Source organism: Augochlora pura, chromosome 4 (assembly GCF_028453695.1).
Source record: "Augochlora pura isolate Apur16 chromosome 4, APUR_v2.2.1, whole genome shotgun sequence".
Taxonomy (NCBI): Eukaryota; Metazoa; Arthropoda; class Insecta; order Hymenoptera; family Halictidae; genus Augochlora; species Augochlora pura.
Genome location: NC_135775.1, coordinates 26,822,740 through 26,848,527, shown reverse-complemented (window position 1 = coordinate 26,848,527; position 25,788 = coordinate 26,822,740). Strand labels below are relative to the sequence as shown.

At 34.4% G+C, this 25,788-nt stretch overlaps 7 protein-coding genes across 15 annotated transcripts; 5 read left to right on the top strand and 2 right to left on the bottom strand.

Moving 5' to 3' along the window:
- Positions 1–619: 619 nt before the first annotated feature.
- On the top strand, positions 620–5,566 carry LOC144468486 (uncharacterized). Of its 5 annotated transcripts, none has more exons than XR_013493813.1 (11): positions 631–1,035; positions 1,578–1,870; positions 1,943–2,146; positions 2,339–2,896; positions 2,979–3,154; positions 3,229–3,307; positions 3,395–3,718; positions 3,813–4,315; positions 4,413–4,645; positions 4,722–5,211; positions 5,452–5,566. XR_013493813.1 is itself a non-coding variant. In XM_078177999.1 (11 exons), exons 3-11 carry the CDS (start codon positions 1,664–1,666, stop codon positions 5,003–5,005), a joined length of 2,568 nt encoding a protein of 855 aa, XP_078034125.1. In that variant the 5' UTR covers positions 685–709; positions 955–1,035; positions 1,578–1,663; the 3' UTR covers positions 5,006–5,420. The 5 variants fall into 5 exon arrangements, 4 of the variants coding, with proteins under 4 accessions (XP_078034127.1, XP_078034123.1, XP_078034124.1 ...); XM_078177999.1 differs by lacking the exon at positions 5,452–5,566 and having other exon boundaries at positions 685–709; positions 955–1,035; positions 4,722–5,420; XM_078178001.1 differs by lacking the exon at positions 5,452–5,566 and having other exon boundaries at positions 620–709; positions 4,722–5,420.
- On the bottom strand, positions 5,531–7,908 carry Gmppa (GDP-mannose pyrophosphorylase A). The gene is made up of 5 exons (XM_078178047.1): positions 7,645–7,908; positions 6,907–7,483; positions 6,539–6,815; positions 6,173–6,437; positions 5,531–6,105 (listed from the first exon to the last, which is right to left on the bottom strand). The coding sequence occupies exons 1-5, from the start codon at positions 7,685–7,687 to the stop codon at positions 6,005–6,007; spliced, it is 1,263 nt and encodes a 420-aa protein (XP_078034173.1). The 5' UTR covers positions 7,688–7,908; the 3' UTR covers positions 5,531–6,004.
- Positions 7,909–8,141: 233 nt separating this feature from the next.
- Positions 8,142–13,185, bottom strand: Colt (carnitine/acylcarnitine carrier protein colt, mitochondrial). Of its 4 annotated transcripts, none has more exons than XM_078178068.1 (6): positions 13,169–13,185; positions 12,622–12,817; positions 12,222–12,336; positions 11,781–12,095; positions 8,643–8,816; positions 8,142–8,552 (listed from the first exon to the last, which is right to left on the bottom strand). In XM_078178068.1, exons 2-6 carry the CDS (start codon positions 12,715–12,717, stop codon positions 8,365–8,367), a joined length of 888 nt encoding a protein of 295 aa, XP_078034194.1. In that variant the 5' UTR covers positions 12,718–12,817; positions 13,169–13,185; the 3' UTR covers positions 8,142–8,364. The 4 variants fall into 4 exon arrangements, with proteins under 4 accessions (XP_078034194.1, XP_078034193.1, XP_078034192.1 ...); XM_078178067.1 differs by lacking the exon at positions 13,169–13,185 and adding an exon at positions 13,049–13,108; XM_078178066.1 differs by lacking the exon at positions 13,169–13,185 and adding an exon at positions 12,923–12,997.
- On the top strand, positions 8,815–11,782 carry LOC144468493 (uncharacterized). Of its 2 annotated transcripts, XM_078178016.1 has the most exons (6): positions 8,815–9,220; positions 9,347–9,478; positions 9,536–9,673; positions 9,758–10,566; positions 10,642–11,191; positions 11,276–11,780. In XM_078178016.1, exons 1-6 carry the CDS (start codon positions 9,185–9,187, stop codon positions 11,447–11,449), a joined length of 1,839 nt encoding a protein of 612 aa, XP_078034142.1. In that variant the 5' UTR covers positions 8,815–9,184; the 3' UTR covers positions 11,450–11,780. The 2 variants fall into 2 exon arrangements, with proteins under 2 accessions (XP_078034142.1, XP_078034141.1); XM_078178015.1 differs by having other exon boundaries at positions 9,536–10,566; positions 11,276–11,782.
- A 32-nt stretch (positions 13,186–13,217) lies between the features above and the next one.
- Positions 13,218–16,396, top strand: Ampkalpha (AMP-activated protein kinase alpha subunit). The gene is made up of 10 exons (XM_078178042.1): positions 13,218–13,407; positions 13,764–13,877; positions 13,957–14,098; positions 14,168–14,406; positions 14,595–14,801; positions 14,875–14,980; positions 15,064–15,398; positions 15,491–15,654; positions 15,731–15,893; positions 15,957–16,396. Exons 2-10 carry the CDS (start codon positions 13,775–13,777, stop codon positions 16,046–16,048), a joined length of 1,551 nt encoding a protein of 516 aa, XP_078034168.1. The 5' UTR covers positions 13,218–13,407; positions 13,764–13,774; the 3' UTR covers positions 16,049–16,396.
- Positions 16,397–16,630: 234 nt separating this feature from the next.
- Crk (Crk proto-oncogene, adaptor protein) lies at positions 16,631–20,698 on the top strand. The gene is made up of 4 exons (XM_078178070.1): positions 16,631–16,757; positions 18,027–18,305; positions 18,638–18,993; positions 19,079–20,698. Exons 2-4 carry the CDS (start codon positions 18,271–18,273, stop codon positions 19,549–19,551), a joined length of 864 nt encoding a protein of 287 aa, XP_078034196.1. The 5' UTR covers positions 16,631–16,757; positions 18,027–18,270; the 3' UTR covers positions 19,552–20,698.
- A 945-nt stretch (positions 20,699–21,643) lies between these two features.
- On the top strand, positions 21,644–25,695 carry Uhrf1 (ubiquitin-like with PHD and ring finger domains 1). Its single transcript, XM_078178009.1, has 9 exons — positions 21,644–21,774; positions 21,846–22,022; positions 22,235–22,836; positions 22,919–23,273; positions 23,344–23,523; positions 23,597–23,753; positions 23,822–24,020; positions 24,105–24,521; positions 24,611–25,695. Exons 2-9 carry the CDS (start codon positions 21,939–21,941, stop codon positions 24,828–24,830), a joined length of 2,214 nt encoding a protein of 737 aa, XP_078034135.1. The 5' UTR covers positions 21,644–21,774; positions 21,846–21,938; the 3' UTR covers positions 24,831–25,695.
- Positions 25,696–25,788: the final 93 nt, after the last annotated feature.

Below are 25,788 nucleotides of genomic sequence, written 5' to 3'. Positions count from 1 at the left end.
GCGAGAAGATTGCCAGGAATGCTCTCATGTTTGTGATTTATCTTGTCGCATCGCTCGACTACGCTGTCCTCTATCCTTACTCTGCTGAACTGATCATCGACGACGTTACCATCGAAGCGATACATTCGATATTTGAGGAAACCCTTGTGAACTCTTAGATCATACACTCTTAAGTCTTAAAGTCTAAGATATGATCTACGATTTCGTGTTTGCTTCAGGAAAAATATTTGAAGCCGTGTCTAGAAAGTATGTATGGTCTTCTTTCAGTCCGCGGGTTCGTCGTTCCGCTGAAAGGTTCATTGACAGCAAAACCCGCGAGAAAGAAAATTGTAGCAATCTTCTGAGTGAAATCAGTTTCTCATTGCATCTCGGACCTTTTTATATTTAGTATATGTGTACATATACGTATATTGATTGGTTTGCATAGTAAATAGTTTGTATAAAATGTTAGTATATTATTTTACCACGAGAGTGAGGATCGTGTCGAATCACCTCTTCTTCTTATACCGTGGTTCTCTTTCTTTTCCCTTAGATCGGTAAAGTAGAGGTCTATACTTCACTATGAAAATCACCTAGGCACTGTCCTTATGGTCCTTGTGGGTCTGTGGCTTTGACAATGTAGTGGGGTGAAGTGGGCACCGGTTATCTCTTGTCCTGTCTCCCGTCTCTCGCATGCCGCATGTCTCCCGTGGACATCACTGATGTATATGTACGTACTGTGCCCTGTGCCATATAGTTGTCTTTCGAATCAACAGGTACTTAAATGTAGGCACTTGCTGAGTTTCTTCGAAATTGAATAAAAATATTACGTTTGAACGTGCACCCGCGGAAATTACACAGCAGTAGTTAGAAAGCCAGTCGAGGTATACTCAGTTGATGAAAAAAATCTCTATTTTTGAAAGCGTCCACCAAGTACAATAGGGATAAATTCCTTACATTCCAACGTTGGTCCAGGTTCTTGGTAAGCAGCATCTAGATGTCTAGATGAGAATGTTACTTTTGTGATTACTTATTCGGTGACATCTGAGGAATGTGGTAAGAAAATTCGCTTCCTCCTATGCTTTGCACATTTTTCTCTCTTTTGTATTTCATTACATGTCTATGGTGTGAAACACTTTTACGATTAACGTTAGCAGCATTTTCAACCTCTAGCTTCTGAAATTACGTTAAAATATCGCCACATTTGACTGACATCCAATTTTCATTTCGTAAAAAAGAATATTTTTTTTCACGATATTATTGCAATATTTTCGACTAAAGGTATTTACATATACAGTTTTATTTCATGTCTGTTACTTGAACTCACGACATTTACGTATTAAATGTTCAGATTATTTCGCAGATCAGTAACATGCGGAAAATAATTGATAAGAATTGATAATTAAATGTTAACTTCACAAGAAGCTTAAAAATGTTTTAATAAAAAAACTCTAACAAAAAGTGGAGAACGATTTTTTCTAATTATTTAGGAAAAATGTAATTTTCTTCAACAAATGCAGCTATTATTTTTTTTGTGTAAGATCTTTATATATGAAAATAGCATATTGTTTTCTTATACTAATTGTTTTACTTTTCAGACAAATTTTCATACTGTGGAATGTGTGGCATGGGTTGATAGAAGGAAAAGGTGCTGGATAATCCAAATGGATAACAAAAGACCATTATGGCCCAGCATCTACAGACACAGCATCAGCACGAATTCTTACCATTGTGTGATGTACTATTCAACATAATCTCTCTTGCTTCATACTTCTGCGACGTTGTTTTTGATTTTGCAATGGTATATGCCCTCGCGCATCATTCCATTGCTCCTTCAATTCTTTTTCCTTTAAGTATTGTCCTTATTGCAACATCGTTAATTATCTCTCAGGTAATCTTTTCATTGTAATTTAAATGGTTTCTTAATTCTAATTAATTTATTTTATTATTTCATTGATTTTAGATTGTTAGCGTGCGATGGTACTTGTGGGGTGCTAGAGGAAGATTAACTGGTAAAACTATTGCAGATTGTAATGTCAATGAAAAGAAAGAAAATGGGAATTGGGCGATATGGTGCGTTTTATTGCTTCATTCTACTCAAGTTGGAGTACTGTGGAGATACTTCAAATTATTTATACCAGTTAATTTAACTTATGTTAAACATGAGGTAACTTTAAATTTGTAATTGAAAATGGTAGGAAATTGTGAAAATTTGGATAACTCCAGCACCTAGACTATTAGTGAGGTGTTAATCTATATATTTCCAAATTTTCACCGTTTCCTGCTAATCTTGTACAGAAAGCAAATATCGAAAATTGTTTATAAATGTATAATATAATAAAGCTTTGTGTTTTATTAGGTCAGGGAACTTTGTGTACTTCGCCTTATACATGCGTTCTGTGAAGCTGCTCCAATGCTGTTGTTGCAATTGTATCTGTTATCCATTGGAGTCAATAGCGACTCGAATATAGACGTCGAAAAAGCGAAAGAAACTGAACCGAGAGATAGCGAAAAACTAGCAAAATTGACTGCAGTATCAGCGGGACTCTCATTATGGAGTGTATGTTGGGCAGTAGCTAGCTTTAGCAAAGGTGCAGCTCGACTGCGTAATTTGGAACGTTTGGTACTTACGTGGCTAGGTGTGCTGGCACAACTAGCATGGCGGTTAGGAACTGTAAGTGCTAGAGTAGGAGTATTGGTAGCTTATGCTTCACTCTATGGTGGACAATGGCTGTTAATTGTCATGGCCCTTCACTGGCTCTCGATGTTGATGTGGCTGCTGCTTACTCCAGATGGTCTGTTTCACGGTGGTGAACATTTGCCTATCTTAAGGAAAACTTCTCTGGCCTCTCTTCTCGCGTTCGTTTACATATTTGCATACGTAAATTTACACGAAACGAATCACCGTCAAAAGATGGTAAGAAAAGGAATATCCCCCAAGTATTAATTATGATAAGAACTGTAACACTCATATCGGTAATATCCATGTATTTCTGTAGGTAATATTTTATACAGTAATGTTTTTGGAAAACAGTCTACTTATTGGTGTATGGATAGTAGGAATTAATAGAAGTGATCTCCTACCACACCAAAACCATCCAAATCCGGTAACACTAGTACTCACACTGTTAGCTTTATTTTTCGGTGGTATGTTCTTCATGGGTCTTTATTACAGGTAATTATGAAAACATGCAATTTAAACTCTTCATTTTACGAAACATATTTTTCAGTCGTTGATTTTATGTTCAGATTTTTTCATGTAAGAAGATTGATGTACGAAGCTGGTGGTAGAATAACAGCTTCGAACCTCACAACGTTACCGAATCAGGTGCCTAAACGACTTAAATAAAAGAACAAAAAATATTTAACGAAAATTATTAATGTAGCTTTTACAATATACGAGTAATGTTTGCAGGACAATTTGGAGGAGAAACAAATAGATTATACAGAAGATAAGAAAGTAAATATGAACGTGGGAATGAGACGAGTTAAATTAAGTAACGGTGGAATACCAGGAGTGTTTAACTGCCGTTTTGCCAATCCAACCGTAGCAAATCCAAATCGAAAGAAGAAAAAACCAACTACTTTTGTCCCTCCGCCATCACAGTCGCAGACAGGAGCCGTCGCAACCTCTATGAACGCTATAGGAGATACGAAACAATGGCTGAGTATGAACAGTAATTCACGCCAATTAATTCCATTTTGGAAGAGATCTGTCATGTCTTCTGGTGTATTACAGGTAGCGAAATATTTCATGTCGTTAATATGTTCTCGAAATTTATAAACCCTATCTCCTTTTCAACTTACATTCAATAATTTCTTATTTGAGGCAGAATGATCACTCGGCCGAGCAAAAGATCGGAGCAGACGCTGGAACTGGGGGTTCTCTGAGCGTTAATTTAATAAGAGAAAAACTTCAAGAGAAAAAACAGCAGCAACTACGAGAATTACGTGCTATACAAGAAGAAATAAAAGAAGGAAAATTATTTCCTCCACCTTCGGCGTCGGCGTCCTCGTTCTCGTCATCGGCTGCATCGAATCAACAGCCTCCTCCTAATACAAAGTTACATACTTCTCCTAGCTCACCATTATTCACATCTGCTCCTTCTATAGTTGATCAAAATGGAGGAGTCACATTGTCATCATGGCCACCGGTGAAAATGCACTGCCTCATACCTCCGCCACCATCTTCCTCTTATTATCCGAATGTTCACCCTTCAAATTCGTGGAGGACAACGCAAAGAGAAAGGGCGGATACCCCAGAAATTTTACTGGCACCACGATGTCTTCCTCATCATTATTCGCATTGGGCACCGACAGCTCACATTAATCATAGGTAATCACGCGATTGAAAACTCGCAAGAATAAACTGCTGTAAAATTATAATAAAAATAGGCTGAAATTTGGAGACATCTTATGTCAACAAATTTTAGATTACGTTCAAGTCAAAACGGTGGGGAAGAAAGCTCAAAAGGCGAGGGAGAAATAGAAGGAGAAATGAGTGATATGGAGGGTAGCCAAGTGTCGCTACCTCGAAGTTATACGCTTCCTCGTGAATTTAAATATAATCATCCAAATAATACCGCGAGAGAACGAGAACGACGTGTTGGAAGCAGTAAGATTACAGCAACACGTTTCTACTTACCTTCCACTAATAGTTCTGACGGTAGGTCTTCATTAAAACGCGTGTCATCGGTATTTGAATGAATTATCCTCAACTCTAATACAATTCTAATTAATAGGAGATGTAGATAGTGCAGACAACGAAGACGAAACAGATTCTGAAGTACAATTTCGAGTGAAGAATGGTTATGGTCATAATGCTTACGTTGGCGAAGAAGAACAGCAGCAACAACAGCAACGATACTTAATCGAAGCTAATAGTCAACAGGAATTTTTGCATTCAAATTCGGATTCTACGACAGCTGTCGTCATCTCGGGAAATTCTTATTTAAATAACTCGCAAGGAGTACAGCGATCAAATCAGCTTTTCAGAAATAGGGTTAAACATGAAACAAAACTCTGAAGTTTTATTTTTCGTAATATACCTTCAAGGTAGGGATGCTAATAAAAGATCGACATCCCCACTTCCGAGATTGTATCATAGCTGATCGAAGGGATGAGACAAGAAAGACTGTGTATGCTCTTTATTTTTATAAAACGACTCCGCCTTTTTGCATCACGCAAGGAGCACGTCCTGCATTGCGCTATTCTCAGTTTGAGGCTTCGAAGGTATAATTCCAATTTATCGACAACAATACACTTATTCCGTTTAAAGTCTAAAAGGATGTTAGAAAATACCCTCTCCTTTCTACGACTTAATGTCAATTTTGCAATATGCAAATTTTTATATGAATTTAGAATCCTATACATATGAAGTATCTTTTTTTAATAAATTATTGACTCTTTTTAACTGTATTTTATTAAGAAATATATAATTTACGAACCATAAAAGTTATTTTTGTGTTATAGGTGGTACCGTCTCTTTTTAAATTTGTCTCTGTGAAAGGAGCAATTATTTAAACATGTGGATTATTTGGATCAACGATATTTATTTAACAGCGGAATTACAAATAAATATTCTCTCTTTTGCAATAGTTAACATAGTTAATACTTCAGTCTCTTTGTCATATCCACTGTATGCACATTTGTGCAAATATACAGATGTTTTTCAATATTACAGTATGTTAAAAATCTTTATAAATTATCTCGATAGTATAGAAACCACAAGTTTTTTTGGACAACATTAAAAGAACTTTCCACATTTACGAGAAAAATATTTATAATAATCCTTTGAATATAAATACATAGGTACAAGCAACAAAACATTTATGTCTGTAAAAATAATTCATAAGTCTACATTGTGCGTAATTCCTTGCTCTTATTAGATAACAAATGCTTGTGCTTCATTAACGATTGCATAAATTAATAATTTAAAAATCTTAGTAAAACTTAATGCATTATCGCATGGAGGAATTATCTTGTAAATGGTTCAGTCAATACAAATATTTGAGTCGCAGACAGTTCAAAGGATAATTTCATTCTTAAAATTTCTCGTAAGCTCTTTGTGCGGCAAGACAATGGAATTCAATAAAATTTTCTCAGCTGCTAAGCGTACGCTCGTGCCTGAAATGTAAATGATAGAGAAGTAGTTATTTCTTTCGCAAAGAATGTTGTATGAGAAAGTAATTACCGAGAATTGTTATAGAAGGATTGAGTTTCCCATTTGTATTAAACAAAGGCAAATTCTCCATTTTTGCGAATGGTTTATCAGGATTGGGATCGCACGGCGTTCCTTCTATTCGTGCCCATTCACCTACGTAGCTGCTTTTACCTACTATACTATGAAGAACGACGGAATGTGCTTGAATGTGAGCATTAGCTAATATAATTGATTCTCTTATTCTGACACCTGGTGCAATAATAGCATTTGGACCTATGCTTACGTTTGGCCCTAACTGTAAAAGAAGTACATGGTGTGATACCAATGAATCAATGTTTAACACCTACTAAAAACTTATTAATAGATTTTTTAAAGAAGTTTTAATAATCTCTTTACCACTGCTGTTGAGTGAACTGTAGCTGATGGATGTATGTAAACATCACCAATAATTTGACAAGGTACATTTGTTGTAAAAGCAAGACGATTTGAACAATTTGCTTTATAAAGAGCTAAATAATGCCGATTAGCGTATATCGCGGAACCAGCTGTTTTAACTTGCGACCACCATCTTAGTACAGGTAATGCAAATAAACGGCCAGTTCCAGCTAATCGAGTTAATATGTCTTGTTCAAGAGATATATGAGCTGGATCTCTACCATTTCCATTAAATTGCCTAGAAGTAATAAAGTACGTATCAAAACTATACATTCTTCTTTGGAACTTTATAAGAAAGTACGCGTGTGGTCAGCAATACAATATCTTACGTAAAAGTCTCTTGATTTTGTCCAGCATAAAAGGCATCTGCCATAGTTTGAAAAATATCTGGGGAAGCAAGATAGACTCCACAATTGATCAAGGTTGAAACGAATGTCGATGGTTTTTCTACATAATGAGCAACTTCCTTGTCTTTACCAAGGACCATACATCCATAATTTATGGATTGTTGCCTTGTCGCTTCTGTAGCCATAATTGTAAGTAATGCTTGCTTTTCTATATGAAATGCGACTGTTTCTTGTAAAGGGAAATCAGCACAAACATCACCATTCATCACAAAGAAATGTGTAGGAGAACCAGATCGTATCTGATCCCGAAAATGATACATTCCACCAGCAGTTCCCAACATAGTGAATTCTTGAAGGTATCTAATAACTATGTTATACGTAGTTATCATGTCATGAATAAATTGTGTCAAATCACTGGCAAGATACGATCCAATTATCAATATTTCACTAAGATTTTCCACTTTTGAGCATGCTTCTATGTGGTGTTGTATCACTGGTAAACCAGCAATTGGAAACAATGGTTTTGGAATGTCCAAGGAGAGAGGTCTAAATCTAGTTCCTGCAAAGCACATTATTCTCATTATTTCCTATTAGTAATTTAGATATCTAACTCCGATCCAATTTTTCATTATAAATTTACGCTTTTATGTTCAAGGTTATGTTATTTTATTACAGGTAATCTACGTATAGGAAACGAAATGAAACTGCAACAAAACAAACCTTTCGATGGGCCTCCAATTAATATAACAGCTTTTAATATCATTTTAAGCAATTTTCAAATTTTGTTACGATTGTAAAGAATAAACTTGCCACGATGGTAAAAATCAATTATGTACATATACCGATAGGTTTCGGAACACTTCAAAATTTGATGTGCGTACGTACATACATGTACGCATGTATAAATTTCAATTCGATGGATAACATAAGATAAGATATGATGTAGAATGTCTGGTCCTGACCTGTCCTGATACACTAATACCAACAGATCACAATCTTTACAAGGTAGTATTCATTGTTTAATCATGATAAGACGAAAGAATTATTTAAACTATTAATCTTAAATAGACTGTAGTTACTGCTTCGAATTGGTTTTTCAATCTGTTTTGAGAAACAGATTGAAAAAAATTAAAATGCAGATTAATATTGATCCAAATTTTATTTTCACTTATGATTTACGTACAAAATATTTATATTAAAAATTAACAAAATAGAGATTTTACATAGAGAACAATGTTATATAATTATCCAATAGTCTATACATTATAATTTATTAAACAGCTAATATAGTAGTAGCCATAATTATAATTCGATTTAATAAACGTATATTTCTATCGACGATGATGCTGTTACACGTATGGTCAATTATGTATTGTATCAAAAATATATTGGTAATTACGATGCGTGTAATTGGATATATCGAGCTCTGTATATTTTAATTCATAAACCAGGTAACACCAGGTTTAGGAAATTCATGCATATTTCAAACCCAACAAAACATGCTGCATTTGCTGGGAAAGCACGGAGCATCACAGGTACACATCCCTTGTACAAAGCTTTTGGCCCTTCTTTCTTTATTAAAGCTACAAAAACATCTCGGATCCCATTTTTGTAAGTGCCTTCTGGAGCTATAAGATTTCATACATTAATTCAACTGATTTCTACATTGATAATGTAACTATTATATGTTATTCTAAAAGTAATTCGAGCATACATACCACTTTGTAGACGACTTTTCAACACATCAGGAGGCATTCCAACAATCCAATTGGCAATACCGGCACAACCACCGGCAAATATTGTAGGCAATAGTCCTAAACTTCCATCTTCTGGAGTCAACCAGTTTTTCAAACATTCGTATGTTGCAAAATACATTCCACTGGCAGGAATATCTGAAAGTTTCAACAAAGGAATTCTATATTAAGGAAATAGAGATTGGAGAAACTATTTGCTTCAAATACTTCATGAAGTAAAAGAATATGATAACATCATAATGATAATCATATTCTTAGTCCGCAATAAGAGTTAAAGAAGATTAAGTTCCACCTGGATCTACATAATCCAAGCATCTTGTGAAAACGTTATTTATAATTATAAAGCGAGAATAGTATGTGTGGGCTGCTAGATAGGAAACATCCTGTTTGATAGGGGACATCAAGGCAGAAGATAACAGTTAACAAAATTCAGTTTCCTTCGAACCAGCGTACCATTACTGGTTTTAAGATCCATTTTTCTTCATTCCTCTAGTTCCAAGCGGATAATGACGGTTGTTTTAATCCTCCTGATCACTCTTCTGGTATACAATTTTTCTTCCTATTTAAAAAGAGCTTTACTTGTTTCAAGCTAATTTTATACATAAAAATTCAAAACAATTTCTAAGTCGTAGTCGTTTTTACATCTATCTTCTTGAAATACCATTTAGAACGAGTGCTTTGGTCAGATAATCGACATTGGTGGTGTCTGGGAGGTGAAATGTCCCCAAGGATGTTCTTGCGAGGTACAACGATTCGCTGATTTGCCTCTACAGCGTTGGATTCGGACGAGTCAAGATCAGGTATGACGGTAAGTTATTCTTTTCGTTCTCATAATTTAATTAATTTCTTCTCAACAGGCTTTGTCCAGTGATGTTGATTTAGAAATTAATTTAAACATGGATCATTCTATGATTAGTGAATTCTTGAAGGTAGCGATCTGTGTTGTAGCAGAAGATTATGAAGAACTTTTGGAAAAACTTCCATCAGATATGCAAGTAAATATTACGAGATATTGGATGTTTTTAAATTATACGTATATCGGGAAAGTTAATGTATATTTTTCTTTCAAAATCTTTCAGATTTTTACAATACTCGAATCTGGTGTGAAAGATTTTCAGATTCTCTTACAATCTACAACATTTCAGCGTTTTACAGATTTAATATCTTTAGATATACAAGGTGTAGATTATAATGAACCTGGACGAAAGTATTTGAATAGTGAACAGAGAAATCAGGGCGGGATCATTTTATCCGTTGACTCTCTCTATCCATTGGGTTTAAACCTTCTTTATTTAAATTTGGAACGAGTGAGACTAACTAGTTTGAGCCCAACAAAAAAAAACAAAGCCAATTTGGTAGTTAAACCGATGAATACGAGCGAAGAGGAAAATAGAAACAAGCAATTGCTAAATACAGGACATAGATTGATATTTTTAAGTCAACAAAATAGCGATGACAGTAATGACAAAGAAATACTCCCTTATGATATCTACAAGCAAGAAATGGAGGGCTATAGAGAAACCGTTGGGCTTTTTACTGGTTTAGGAAGTTTAACACACTTAAGAGTTTACGATTGTAATTTGCAAGATATATCATGGCATATGTTCGATGGATTGAACAGTCTTGTCTATCTTTCATTGGAGAAAAACAATTTAAAATTTATTCCAGAATTTTGTTTTTATGGTACACCTAATGTAAAAGTACTTTCACTTGCAAGCAATCAGTTATTAACACTTAAAAGCGTCGACTTGGCAGGCCTGTTAATGCTTGAAAATCTTGATTTAAGAGGTAATAATTTAACTTTCTTATCCGAGTTGTCTTTGCCTCCTTTTCCAATGCTGAAGTTAGCAGATTTCCGTGGGAATCCCTTGGATTCAGTATTTCCAAGGTAATTTTAATAGTTTCTTATAAATAAGTTAATATATGCTTAAGTATATGCTAAGAACAAATTTTTTGTTTCTAGTACCTTTGAAATTATGAATACAACGATCAAATTATTCTTGGGAGGGGAATACTCGAAACTGTATTTGCAGAAAAATTCCTTTTTGGGATTGCATCAACTTCAAGTTTTGCATCTGTACAATTTAGAGATACATGTTTTGGAACGCTTCGTATTTCAAGGAATGCGACAGTTACTACAGCTAAAAGCACGTGGAAATATTTCAAGCATAGAATTCGATGCGTTTGTGGATTTAATCCAACTGCAGGATCTTGATTTAAGTCATTGCCATATTCGTAAAATATCTATGGATGCCTTTTATGGGTTAGAACATGTTAAACGCATAGATTTATCTAACAACGAATTAGGATTTATTCCGCCTGGTCTCTTTGGAATACAACAACAAAAGGAACTTAAGGAAATCATTCTTACAAAAAATAAATTGACTATGCTTCCTCTAGATTTTTTCAAGATGTTGCGTGGCCCAAATAAACAGCAACAAGTAACAACCGTTAGATTAGATGGTAATCCATGGGATTGTACTTGTTCTATGACCACATGGAATCCTCAATTGGTAAACATAATGAGGTGTCCTTTAAATCATGTTGCGTTGGAACATAATGATAAAAATATTGTATTTTTCTTTTTCTTTAAATAGGTGAACAGATTACGAGAAACAGCACCACGTTGCTCGACTCCGAAAGGATTGCGAAACTGGGGAGTTTTCTATGCATTACGAAAAGGAGGTTTGCAATGTAGAAGTTTGAGAAGAAAACATTTGAAAAAATCTCCCACTGGAAGGAGCTTTTACGAAGACAACATCATCAGTTAGATAATTTACAAGTAATTAATATTTGTATAAAAACAAAAAGCTCAGAAACAAAGCTCAGATGTAGTAAAATTCTTAATTTTCAACTTTTTATGTTTAAAAGAATTGATTTCGTTAAATGTATGATTTTTAGCATTTGCATGATTGAACATACAATGTAATTGAGTTTGTATATAAACTTGGGCATAGTTAGAGATACATACAAGATAAAATATTTTTAATAAAAACATTAAAATATGATGGAATACAATGAGGAAGATAATCTATATACATAGTATTGTTTGCTATCAAAATAAATGAAAAAGAAAACAAATGATAAAGTGATTTCACGTACCTCTCAGAAGAGTAGCACAGGTACCTTTATATATACTTCTTATTCCTCCCTCTTTATAAAGCTGTTTTGCACAATCAATAGGTCCCTTATATTTTGGTTTTGCATCTCCTTGTTGTATCTGTAGAAGACATTTTATTCTTTCACCAGGTGTCATTATAAAGGTTGTAAAAATGCCGCTAAATGCACCAGCAGCAAATAATTGTATCGGCATTAATTGTTCATTGTCAGTCTTCCTTATTAGTTGCTTGCCAAGACCAAAACCATAGAAACTTATAGCAAATATTGGAGCTACACCGAGTAAAGGTGCACCCATACCTAAGGAAACAATTATTAATTGTAAATAATCTGGTATATAAACTGTTAAGTGTCTTTATAATTTTGCTTATAATTTTTAATTTAAACAATTAAATTAATTATCTTAATCAATGACCTATTTTATACCTTTATATAAACCACGAACTCCTTCTCTTGCTATTGTTTTCTTAGCACAATCTAGTGTTCCACTGTAAAGAGCTATTCCATTTGGGCCAGGCACAGGCATAGTTTGAAGACGAACCTGTTAACACTCATTGTTCTTTTTATAATACCTATTTATATCAATGGAAAGAATAGTTACTTTTTTTAAGGTTCTCAGTTTTAATATAGAAGAAACTTGAACAACATGTTCTATTCATTCTGGTGAAACAAAAATAAATAGTAAAAGTGTATTTCAACTGTTTATTAAATTATCATTATTTATGCCGAATGTATAGTAAAGTAAGCACTCAACCTTATAAACAATTACGATTCTTTATGCAACATTAATTGATTGTTTTACTTAACAATAATAGTGTAACCTTACTTTGATCGTATCCAAAGGATGTCCTGCGATTACAGTACATATTCCACCGAATCCTCCGCTTAGGAAGTATTTAATCGGACTTTCTTTCTCCGACATATTGATGTTACTCTATTTAGTATGGTGGACTAACAGGAACATTAATAAATCCAATGGAGTGAGCAATTATAGGTTTTCTTGTTCTTATTAAAGGCGGAACCTACAATACACAGTTCGAAGGAAGATACAGTACATACATGATACATGACAATTGAACAAACTGTTTTGCATTGAAATGGTTATTCGATGATTATTTGAAAACAACCTGGGACAGAGTTAAGGTTGCAAGGTAGATATGTAGATCGTACAGAGAAACGCGGTACATTATTACCATCGACTTATCACTTAAGTCCGTGACTCTTTTTAGTAAAATCAAATTAAAAGTACATACTTATTTTGATAACTGCATTATAATAATTGATAATATAAATTGAAGCCTGTAGTTGATCGATGCAGCTTTTGAAAATCTGTTTTCTAAATATGGCATGATTATTTCATAAGTGCCGCCAACCTGGTTTAAGCAGTGCTGCGCGTATATAGTCTACTTAGAGTGAAACATTTTAATAATGAACAGAAATGAACAGTTCCATCTTTCGAAAAATCAAAAAGATCTGCGGACGGAAAATTGACCAGCAACTTCCTATTCTTTAGGTTACATGATAAATGATTGAAACACTGCATCGAATGGCTGTGCAATGTACATAGTGTCTTCAAGATAATATGTGTCAGGGAACATGTAAATAGTATCAGGTGATTGAAATCATTAGCAATCCGATCTAGGACTTTGCGTAAATAAGTTGTCTTTTAATTTTACGTGCTCTTACATTCTTCGGTATAATATAACAATCACGCTTTTAGAAAACAACCAAGTCAACGAAATCAATTGTTTTTTTTATTTTATTCGACCTTGCTGTAATCTGCTATAAGTTTATCGCATACGTGTGATGACAGTAATTAGTTGCGTTGAACGGTGTTTACAACGGTTCGTCTTTAAGTACATTTGGTATTAAAACAAAACTCTAAACATCAAAACGTTCATTTTAAATAGTTTCAAATATTTATCCTTAAGAAAGTTCTTTTAATTCCTTGCAAAAATTTTATTACAGAAATATCCAAAATGTCTGAAAAGATTCCATCTAATCAGCCACAACCTATTGTTAAGATAGGTCATTATACGCTCGGACAAACTTTAGGTGTTGGAACGTTTGGTAAAGTAAAAAGTACGTATAACATTATTCGTGTATGTCTCCCATGAGAATATTGTTACCAAATTATTTATAATTCATACTGTTTCTACAGTTGGAGAACATGTTTTGACAAAACATAAAGTTGCTGTAAAAATACTGAATCGTCAAAAAATCAAAAGCCTCGATGTGGTGGGAAAAATTAGAAGAGAAATACAAAATTTGAAACTTTTTAGACATCCTCACATCATTAAATTGTGAGGTTGATGATCATATATATGTTAAAATATTTAATAATTGTCGGCTAAATTATATTTTTCTAATAGATATCAAGTCATAAGCACACCTACAGATATATTTATGATAATGGAATATGTGTCTGGTGGTGAACTATTCGACTATATCGTGAAACATGGGAAACTTAAAGAATATGAGGCACGAAGATTTTTTCAGCAGATCATTTCAGGAGTTGATTACTGTCATAGGCACATGATAGTTCACCGTGACCTAAAACCTGAAAATCTTCTTTTAGATCAGAATCTACATGTAAAAATAGCAGATTTCGGTATTTGGATAGAGCTGGGATTTTATTATATATTAAATAAAAGCTTTGACAAAGTACAAGACATTCAGTAACATCTCTGGAATCTGTTTAATTTATTTAATTTACTTTTCAAATAACTACGAACAAATGTCTTGTATACCATACAGAATGAATAAGGTTTATTTACATGAACTTTTATGTAACTTAAGGTTTATCAAACATGATGATGGATGGAGAGTTTTTGCGTACTTCCTGCGGTTCTCCAAACTATGCGGCACCGGAAGTAATTTCAGGAAAGCTTTATGCTGGTCCTGAAGTCGATATCTGGTCTTGCGGAATTATATTATATGCGCTGCTTTGCGGTACATTACCATTCGATGATGAACACGTACCAACACTTTTTCGTAAAATTAAATGTCGGTAGTACTAACATATGATTATTATGGTTCATTCTGTACAGGAAAACTGATACAAAAATGTTCCTTCCAGCTGGCGTTTTTCCTATTCCGGAGTACCTGAATAAATCTGTTGTAAATCTTTTGTGTCACATGTTACAAGTGGATCCTATGAAAAGGGCAACCATAGAAGATATCAAGTATAAAATATTTGCTACAATTAATTGTTACTTTCGACATTAAAATCTAGTAATGCTTCAGCTAAATATCAATTCTGTTTTAGAAAGCATGAATGGTTCCAAAAGGACTTGCCCACGTATCTGTTTCCATCACCTGTTGAACAGGACTCTTCTGTAATTAATATAGATGCGGTAAACGAAGTTTGTGACAAATTTAATGTAAAGGAAGCTGAAGTTCACTCAGCATTATTAGGTGGAGATCCGCACGATCAACTAGCAATTGCCTACCATTTGATAATAGACAATAAATTAATCGCCGACGAGGCTGCTAAAGCGGAATTAAAAGATTTCTATGTGGCTTCTAGCCCGCCCCCTGTAGCTTTTAGTCCCAATGATTCCAACAACAGCCCTCTGAGACCGCATCCGGAAAGAATAGCACGTGCGTTTGTAACAAGTCTTAAACAATACTTGATTCTCTCAACAACCTATGAAATATTATTAACTTTTAACATATTTATTTTATATTTGTAGCATTGCGAGAACGACAAAGTTCTCAAGGAAGTACGTCATCGCAAACGCAAGGTAATCGTGGCACTCCCGTAAAGCGGGCTAAATGGCACTTGGGAATTCGCTCACAGTCAAAACCTAACGACATTATGAACGAAGTTTATCGAGCTATGAAAGCTCTCAACTTTGTAAGCAGTTTTACTTGTACATAATGAAAGTTATTAATTGTTTCAATAATTCAGGACTGCTCGCTATCTTTTTCAGGAATGGAAGATCATAAATGCGTACAGCGTTCGTGTGCGTCAAAGAAATAAGATAACTGATAGATATAGCAAAATGTCGTTGCAACTTTATCAAGTTGATAGTAAAAGTTTTTTGTTAGACTTCAAATCCTTGTCCAGCGAAGAAGGAGAAGAAATAGGACGCGGTAAAGTAGTACATTAATACGAATTTGAATTTTATATTTTTTTAATGGTAAGTTTTATTATAGATCCGACACTTCCACCGCCGCAAATGACGGGTCATCACACAATGGAATTCTTTGAGATGTGTGCAGCATTAATCACACAATTGGCCCGATGAATTTGCTACAAGGATAGAAGCCACTGTTTTCCATAATTCAATATAAGTAAAAACGATGTGTTTTTTTTTATTTAATTGCAACACACACCATGCAGTTTTTAGATTAAAGGGGTCATGTTAGGACGAAACAAATGAATATCGATTCTACAAAGAACTTACACGCTAGCAAGGAATGGTCAAATAAATCCATGGGCAATTGAACAATATTTTTTTTAAACCTCATCTTTCGTTTTTAATGTCTTGTTTCATGATTTTAGACATGTCTTTTGAATGTTTTCCTCAACTAATGTAATTAATTGTAAAATATTTGTTTGTTTTTATTAGGAAAATACAACTTTAGACATCTGAGTTCATGATAAGTCGTTGTTATAGAAATATGCTTTCTTATTTTTATTGGTGTAGTAGTAAATATGTGTAATAAAATATGAAAAATAAGACGTAAGATACAATGTAATATTTGACACGAGTATATGCATACTCCTTCAAATTTAAATGTAGCACCATATGTGGGAACTTATCCCTACCGGGGTTCAATGCGCAGGCTCAGAAGGTTGTGTTCGTTGTCTGGGGTCACCAATTGTTGCCGCGTCTGTAAGAGGTCTAGTAAATTTGGTGGCGGCGAGGATTGAGGAAAAGAGAAGGAGAGCTGTCTCGTTCTGGGCCCGCAGTAAGACTTTTCTAGCGAGTCCTGTCTTAGACAGGGATAAAGGTAGGGACGGTTTCGTGGTACATATATATATATATAGAAACAGAGGCGGTCTAGGTAGCTTTCGGGAAAGGAATCCACCTATTGGCGAATGGCGGAGGTAGTCGCTATACATACGTGACAAGTGGAACATATCACGGCAAGTATTTGAAGCTCTGTTTGAGATCCGTACAGCGCCAATTGGTATAGTGGCAGAACACTTGAACTGTTAGCCAAAATCGACTGTCGGTAATGTAGCTAAAAGTTTGATCTGTCTGCCGCTGCATTAATTGAGGCTGTACGGACCCAGAACTAAATTTCACGTTTATTCCATAAGAGACGCCACTGTCTCACCTTCATCTGCGCAATGCAGGAACGCCTAAAAAGAACGCGATTCTTTTCTCCGATAGATTGCACCACCCATATATTACTACATACATACTTGGAAATATTTCAAAATGAATCTTTGAATAATCAGATTAAAACTCGAAAAATGCACTTAATGGTAAGTTAATTGCGATTTGAAAACAATCACGATGGTATAATAGATATGGAAATTAAACATCGTTTTCTATCATATTACAATTCAAATATCGCTGAGCTTTCGGATGGATACAATTTCTCGCATGTAGCCTTTTTACCGTATTCAACTCAGTAGGCCTTCGTAAAGAATAAAGACATCAACTTACAAAAACGGTAACACCGTCGCTATGTAAATTCAGTATTTCGTGATCACGAACATTAAAATTTCCAACATTGTCTCTGTAATAAATCTGTGTGGGTCGTACAACCTGTTTTTATGTTATAGGTTTTGGTAGAATGTTGGCTACCATTTTCGAAAAAATATAATTTAAGAAAGTTTATCGAGAGCAGCTCGTATATAATTATATAAGAATCTTTTTATCTGTATGGAAATAAGAAAATAAAAGAGAAGTGTCCGGAAATTAGTGTAACGTATTTAATGCAAGGGCGAAACATGGCAAAGAAGGAAGTAAGCACTTGCTTGGAACATGTCTGTATATGATCGTACCAATTGAATATGCAACTTCACACGAAACTCTTTGACAAGTGATTTGAAAAAAATTTATTCTATCGAAGAATCTAAAGGTTTTCGGAAACATGTATTTTTATGCAAAAATTAGCACATTTCCATTCTGTTCAAAGGCAGTGTCTTAAATACGATACACCAAGATATACTGCTACGACGAGAACTCTTTGGGGAGGATTGTTTATAATTTTGCTATGCGGCATTGAATAGATCCACTACGAGAACAGTGCTCTTTGATATTGCAGGATCTGTAGAAACAGAGAGGGACTTTGACTTTACACATATTCAGGATTCGAACTGGGACCTCCTTCCGTTCCAGAGAAGGGAGTTATTCGACGTGCGATCCAGGCTCTACTGCGCTTTTTTTTTTACTTTTTCCGGGTCCTTTTAACACACACGTAGAAGAGGCGCTCCCACAATTATTGATCAACAAATACAAATTCGACATCATCGATCTTGACGGATTAAATACCAATTGCGTGCAAAACAATGGCTGCTACGTTCGATCAATATGACAAGTCCAGGTAAATAACTATGCATTTTATCATTTCCGTTTGACTTCCCTTTATTAATTTAATCTTCGATATGTCTTTGAATAACATACATTGTATCCTCTGTTAACCTGTAAAATTGCATTATGACGTTCACGATACTTTTCATGAGGTTCGATTTTTAAATAACCTTCGCGACATGTAATATTTTGAAAAATATTCGATTATATTAGAAAATTTTAACTATGAAAGAAGATAATACATCAGACATCTAGTACCTTGATTTGAATCCTTCACTTATATTTCTCCAATTGGTTGTTTTATTAAATTTTTAAATAGAATAGTTATAATTCAACATTTTTTAGCTGGTACTTTGGTGCAATGTCACGTCAAGACGCCTCGGATTTACTTATGGGTGAAAAAGAAGGTGGTGTGTTTCTAGTACGTGACAGCACATCGATACAAGGAGATTTTGTACTGTGTGTACGAGAAGACAGCAAAGTTAGCCATTATATAATAAATAAAATTCAGCAGGGTGATCAAATACGTTATAGGATCGGGGACCAAATGTTTCCCGATATTCCCAACCTTTTGTCTTTTTATAAATTACATTACTTGGATACAACACCATTGATAAGGCCTGCTCCAAAAAAGACACAGAGGGTAGTAGCAAAATATGATTTTGAAGGCAACGATCCTGATGACTTGCCCTTTAGAAAAGGTTTGTTTGCTTGCTTTGCTTTTGTTTACCTACCTTTGCAAAATAATTAGCAAGTAATTTGTTGACCAAGTACAATTGATCGTAGGTGAAATTCTCACCATAATTTCCAAAGATGAAGAACAGTGGTGGACTGCCAGGAACAGTCTTGGTCAAACTGGATCGGTTCCAGTTCCATATGTTCAGAAATACGAAGAGGATAATCACTCGATTGTCGAGAATAATTCACGCCCAGAAAGCGGAGGTAGTTCAACTGTGAATTCGAATCCTGTACAAGTTACTGGTTCACAAATGCCTTACCCTGAAAGTGGACAAGGGACCACCCGTAGATCAAATATTCAGCGAACATTACCTGCGTTTGCTAAAGTAAAACAAGCGAGGGTGCCAAACGCGTACGATAAAACGGCCCTAAAATTAGAAGTCGGCGATGTGATAAAAGTAACAAAAACTAATATGAACGGCCAATGGGAAGGTGAACTCCACGGTAAAATTGGACACTTCCCATTCACGCATGTTGAATTTGTAGACAACGAGACTGGAGAAGACAATCAGGAGATTTAACGGAAGTCTTCCAAGTGTAACAAGCAATGAAATTAACTTGGAGAATTCTATATTGACAATTTAGTTTTACATTAGCAGTTTTCCTATGTACCGGTACATAGAAACAGTCTGTTTTACTAACTAAAATTTTCCTGAGTTTAAGAAAACTATTGAAAAACAGCATACTTTTAGCACACTCCAGACCAGAGCCAAGATATTCTATTTAAATCTATGATAGACTTTAAATATCACAGTGATACATTTTGTGCAATGCGTATCAAAATGACTGCTTTCTTAAGAATTATTTCTTCAGCGAACACAGAAAAATACAGTATTGTTATAAACAATCCTTTATGTTTTTATATCGATGCGTGAATAATTTAGATAAAATACATCCAAAACAAGGTGAAATAATAACATCTGTCTATATTTTTTAGTCATAACTATCACTTGTTAATGTAACTCACAAAACGTTTTCTAAGCTTCCCTTTATCGAAGCTAATAATTTCCTTCAATTTCTCTAGTCAAAACAGCGATACTAAGAGAATTATATGGCGGAGTCATGTATCAACACCGTTCGTTTAGAAGTTACAAAAATATTTGTTCCCTTTATGCATATTTTGTACCGGTACATATTGTGCTGCTTAGCCATAGGTTGTGCCACGGATGGAGCAACATTTTCTACTAAAATATTCTATTTAATGATGGAACTGTTAACCACATTACGATTGTAATTATACATGAATCACACTAAACTATATATTAATTACATAATTATGTAAGTTGCGATTATCATATAAGTTAAAAGAACAGGAACTACGAGTTTAAGTTTACAAATGGATCGTATTACCATCATGTCTGTAAGTTATGCGAATTACTTGTTAATATGTAATTATAGAGATTAAGCATATTAGTTTTGTAAAAATAGTAGCAACTTTAAAGTTCCGCTTAACGTTATATACATTGACTCTATTGTAATCATAGTCATAAATGAGTTAATCTAAATTATATATTTTGATATATAATTATGTAAGTCAACGTTATAGTGATTTCTTTCATGATAATGCATCTCAAAGGTTTCATTAAGATTTTCTTTAAGGACAGAATTAGTATAAATGCAGTTATGTATGTATAAATACATTTTAATATATATTTACATATTATTATACATTTGTATAAATTGTAATTTTATCTTACAGTTTAATCGATCGTCTTTCTAATATTTTTATATATATATAAAAGGAAACAAATTAGCAACTTTAAAGTTCTGCTCCGAATGGAATGTATTAATCGCGTTTCAATATAATATTATATATAAGCTGTATGTACATTGTGTATAACTGTGCAGTAATAATTTAAATATTCTGCAGTTTTACAGATATTTAGAAACTGCAGTGTACCACTTTTCATCCATACACGGCAGTATTCCTATTTTAAACACGTCAATTATATTTTCGATAATCTTGATTCCGACGGTACTAAAGCTTTGGGAAATTATTGAAATGAATTAGATTTGCACAAGGAATTCTAGTTATATAATTTTTTAAGCTAAAATTGAGGACAGTCCCTAAATGATTACAGTTTATTTAATTGAACGAAATTTCAAATGCAATGTACATTTCGTATAAATTTATCAATTTATATCATGAACTGATCAAGAATTTGAATCAGAAAAAGTGCGGGAAAATACGTCGACGGAGTGAGTAGCAAAATTACACGAGTGTTCGCACAAAAATTTGTAACATTTTTATACAATTTATACTCTGATTTTGAAAAATGTAGAAAACAAAAATGTAATAAAGGGATGCCCAAAATTGAAGAAAATAACATGTACTTTGTGTATTTATTTTAAAAAATATTTCAAGATCACAATACAATTGTTTTATTACGATATCTGATTTACTTAAAAAAGACTATGCATATAAGTTCAGAATATTATATTAATTAATATGGCCCTGCTACAATAAAATTCTCAACTTTCTATAACGTAATAGACGTTATACATATAGTACAGTTTGTTCCATAAGTTCACAAATAATTCCACCAATGAAAATGAAGTAGAATCGAGAGACACGTCATACCCGTTTCATTGCTCCATTCTACCGCCATGGGCCTTCATAATTTCTTCCCGCCAAATTCCATTTTTACGAGGCGCCAACAAACAAGTGGTGAGACTGGGTGAAACTGTGAGTAACTGTTAGAATAGCGGTGACCAGCGGTGACAGCGGCAATAGCTAGTAATGAGTAAGTCTAGTGAGCTGTTACGATTTATTTCTAACTGTTATTAATATCAATGTATTGCACTATTCCTTCAGGTTCGTATATCGTTTATGAGCGAACATTCAGATACTTCAAGTAACCGAGATTTTCTTCTCGTCATTATTTAATTCTGAAGGGACTTATAAAAAATGTACGTTAAAGTGAGAACGATTGATGGTAAACAGGAAGCAATATTGACCATTTCGAAACTGACGGAGGTAGAAGATTTTAAAGTAAGTATTATTTCGCCTTGTGCAAACAACTAGAAAATCATTCTTTAAAAAATGAGTCGGAAATGTTGAAATTTTTCGAGTATGTCATGTTCTTAGAATTTTGTTAGTTTCATTACGTTAATGTTACTATTTTGTAACATCTTGAAACATCAACATTTTCCTATAGGTACAAACATGTCCATACATGTTAATCTCTGATATGTTGTTTTCAGTGCGAAATAGAAAAAGAATTGAATGTGAAAGCTGATTTACAAAGATTATTTTTTCGTGGAAAACAATTAGAAAATGGTTACAAACTGTATGATTATAATGTGAATTTGAACGATGTGATTCAGTTGATGATCAGAGTAAATGTCGACGAAGTAGAAGCAGAACCTACCTCTAGTAGTACCAATGTATCTACTAACTCAGATTATAAGGAAGCTGTAGAGAATTCTAGCGAGGACGAAGGACTTGTCGAAGCTGAAAGTTTATATTACAAAATTGGAGATGCCGTGGATTGTCTCGATCAAACTTACGGAGCCTGGTTCGAGGCAATTATACAAAAAATTTTTCAGAAAGGAGACAAGCTATTTTATAATGTAAAATGGGAATTTGATGATAAAGCTCCACCTTTCAATGCATCGGAAACATCGATAAGACCACGTGCTAGACATCTTTTGGATTTTGGGACTTTAAAAATAGGTCAGAAAGTAATGGTTAATTATAATGTCGACGATCCGAAAGAAATAGGTTTATGGTACGACTTTTTAATATCAAAAGCAGAGAAGAAAAGAAGAGTACAAACGCTTCTTGGAACTTTACATATTGGAAGGTAAACAATTTTATACACTTGTAATACAGTACTTGCAAACCTGATTAGCTTCTATACAGACAATTTGATTTCATTCGAACAGGGATCAACTTCTTGAAAATCGCAAAGTAAATCCCAAAGGTGAAATTTTTGCAATAGAGGAACCAAAACTTCTTAAAGAAAGAACCCCCGAAGAAGAACAACAAATGATTAGTAATGGTAAACGAAGACGTGTGCAAGCTACTTGTAATGCATGCTCGGATAATCCTCGTAAAAAGTGTAGGGAATGCGGTTGCAGAATCTGTGCTGGAAAAGAGGATGAACACAATCTTTTATTGTGCGACGAATGTAACTCTGCATATCATCTAGGATGTTTGACTCCTCCATTAACTTCTATACCAGAGGAAGATTATTGGTACTGTCCGGAATGTAAAAATGACGAAAACGAGATTGTGAAGGTTATTCATAATATATTTTAGTATTTTAGTATTATTTACGATCGTAGTAATAAATAATCCTTTTTTAAAGGCAGGCGATAAACTCAAGCAAACGAAAAAGAAAACGAACGAAAATGCCAATAGTAAACGGGATTGGGGTAAAGGAATGGCGTGCGTGGGAAGGACAAAGGAATGTAGTATTGTTCCTCCTAACCACCGCGGACCTGTTCCAGGGGTAGAAGTTGGAATGTGTTGGATGTACAGAGTACAGGTAATTAAAAGTTCGGATCACTTTTCAATATCAATGAGACAAGCTAAATGTTCTGAAATGTTCGAATTTCTAGGTGTCTGAAGTTGGAATACACAGACCGCACATAGCTGGAATTCACGGGCGAGAAACAGATTGTGCATATTCTATTGTATTGTCTGGTGGATACGAGGATGATATAGATAATGGTGATGAATTTATGTATACCGGTTCTGGAGGAAGAGATTTATCAGGTAAGCGGCGACTCGTTTTTGACTTTCATTTACTGAATCTTCATTAATTATTATTCGTATCCATGTAGGCAACAAAAGAACGGCGGAACAAAGTTGCGATCAAACATTGACTAGAATGAATAAAGCGTTAGCCATAAATTGTAATGCCAAGCTGAATGCAACAGTTGGCGCTACAGCCGAAGATTGGAGGGGTGGTATACCCGTTAGAGTAGTCAGAAATTTTAAACTTGCTAAACACAGTAAATATGCACCCGAAGAAGGAAATAGGTACAGAAATATTACTCGTAATTCATTCTTCATACGTATGTGTTAGTGTTTTATCGTTATACATAATATAGTATTTTGTCTTAGATACGATGGAATTTACAAGGTAGTCAAGTATTATCCGGATACGGGTAAAAGTGGTTTTCGGGTGTGGAGATACTTGTTAAGACGGGACGATCCAGCACCCGCCCCATGGACCACGGAGGGTAAAGCACGAATAACTGCACTTGGTTTCAAACCTATGTATCCGGATGGGTACTTGGAAGCAATGGCAAAGAATAAGACGAGCAAAAAACGAAACGAGATGACGGAGGGGATAGACAAGTTGATTGCTTCGGAAAAGCAAGGACCACCAAAGAAAAAGCAAAAGCGCGAAGTTTATGAAATAGAAACGGAAGTACTGAAATTTGTTGATGAAGATCAAGGGAATGCGAAATTGTGGGATGAATGTCGCCGAGCATTGGCGGATGGGAAAGCTGCGTTTCTGCAACGAGTATCAGAAAGGTACTGTAGATAACGATTGGTAACAACCAATACATACACATACACATGTTTCTTTCTGGATAGTTCGATTCTTAATTCTTCTATTTCAGGTTTACCTGTTCCTGCTGTTTGGAATTGGTGTTTAATCCAGTAACAACTTCTTGCGCCCATAATATTTGTCTGAATTGTTTAAAGCGCAGCTTTTCGTCTGGCATACGTCGTTGTCCATCGTGCCGACATTTACTAGACAAAAATTATAAGATGGAAGTTAATCAATCTCTGTCGTCTGCTTTGTTGTTACTTTACCCAGGCTACGAGGGTGGTAGATAACATTCGCCTTCGATGAAACTAAAATTATTTCTAGGGTACAAACAACGGTCCGCTTAGACTGTATTAAATAATTTTTTAGCTAAAAATCATATCTTCGTAATGAACTGTGGTGCCGATCTACAAGACATTCATTATAATATTACATACGTATGTGTGTGCCCATACAGGAGTAGGGTGAATAATACGTTTTACATTTGGCTGGTACAAAAATATTGTTTACATAATCGATTGAGATAATTGTAGCTAATTTTATTATTATCGAACATTTGTGCTGTAGAGGAATTTACTGATAATAGTAATATCAGGATAAGAATGAAATTTTTTTTATCGGGAAAATATGAATTTGTAAAGAGCGAAAGATAAATCATTGTGGTACTTATTTTTTATATAAATCATTGGTTTATACTACTTTTTATCGTGTGTTTCTGTGTGGTATAGTCTTTATATATTGACTGAACTACTGTTAAATTATCTATACATCTTATACACAGTCATACATAATAATGTGTTCAAATTGTTTCCAATTGTAACAATTCTAGAGTATAAGTCGGACGAATCAATTTATTTTCTACCGTATGTTATATAATTTGAAAGGAAAACAATGTTGGGGTGGCAGAACGCTGAAATCGGTAGGTAAATTACCCAATTACATTTGCAGATGGCATTTACTCTGTTGGTAATTATGTTTAGAAGTTTAAGCGTTCTCCAACTACGTGTAATGGCTCTTCTTCTCTTTTTGAAAGAAACGCGGCAAATTTGAAATTTTTTTGTGGTAAAAATCTATGTACAATGATCACATAAGTTATAATTTGTTTAAAAAAATGTATCAAATAAAACACCCTGTTTTGGGGAAGATATCTTGTAACGATTGCAAATTCTTGCTGGGTGGATGTGTCTGAAATTTCAGGCTGATCTTGGTTCTTTTTCAATGGATTCAAAGGAAGCCTCGCGACGGCAC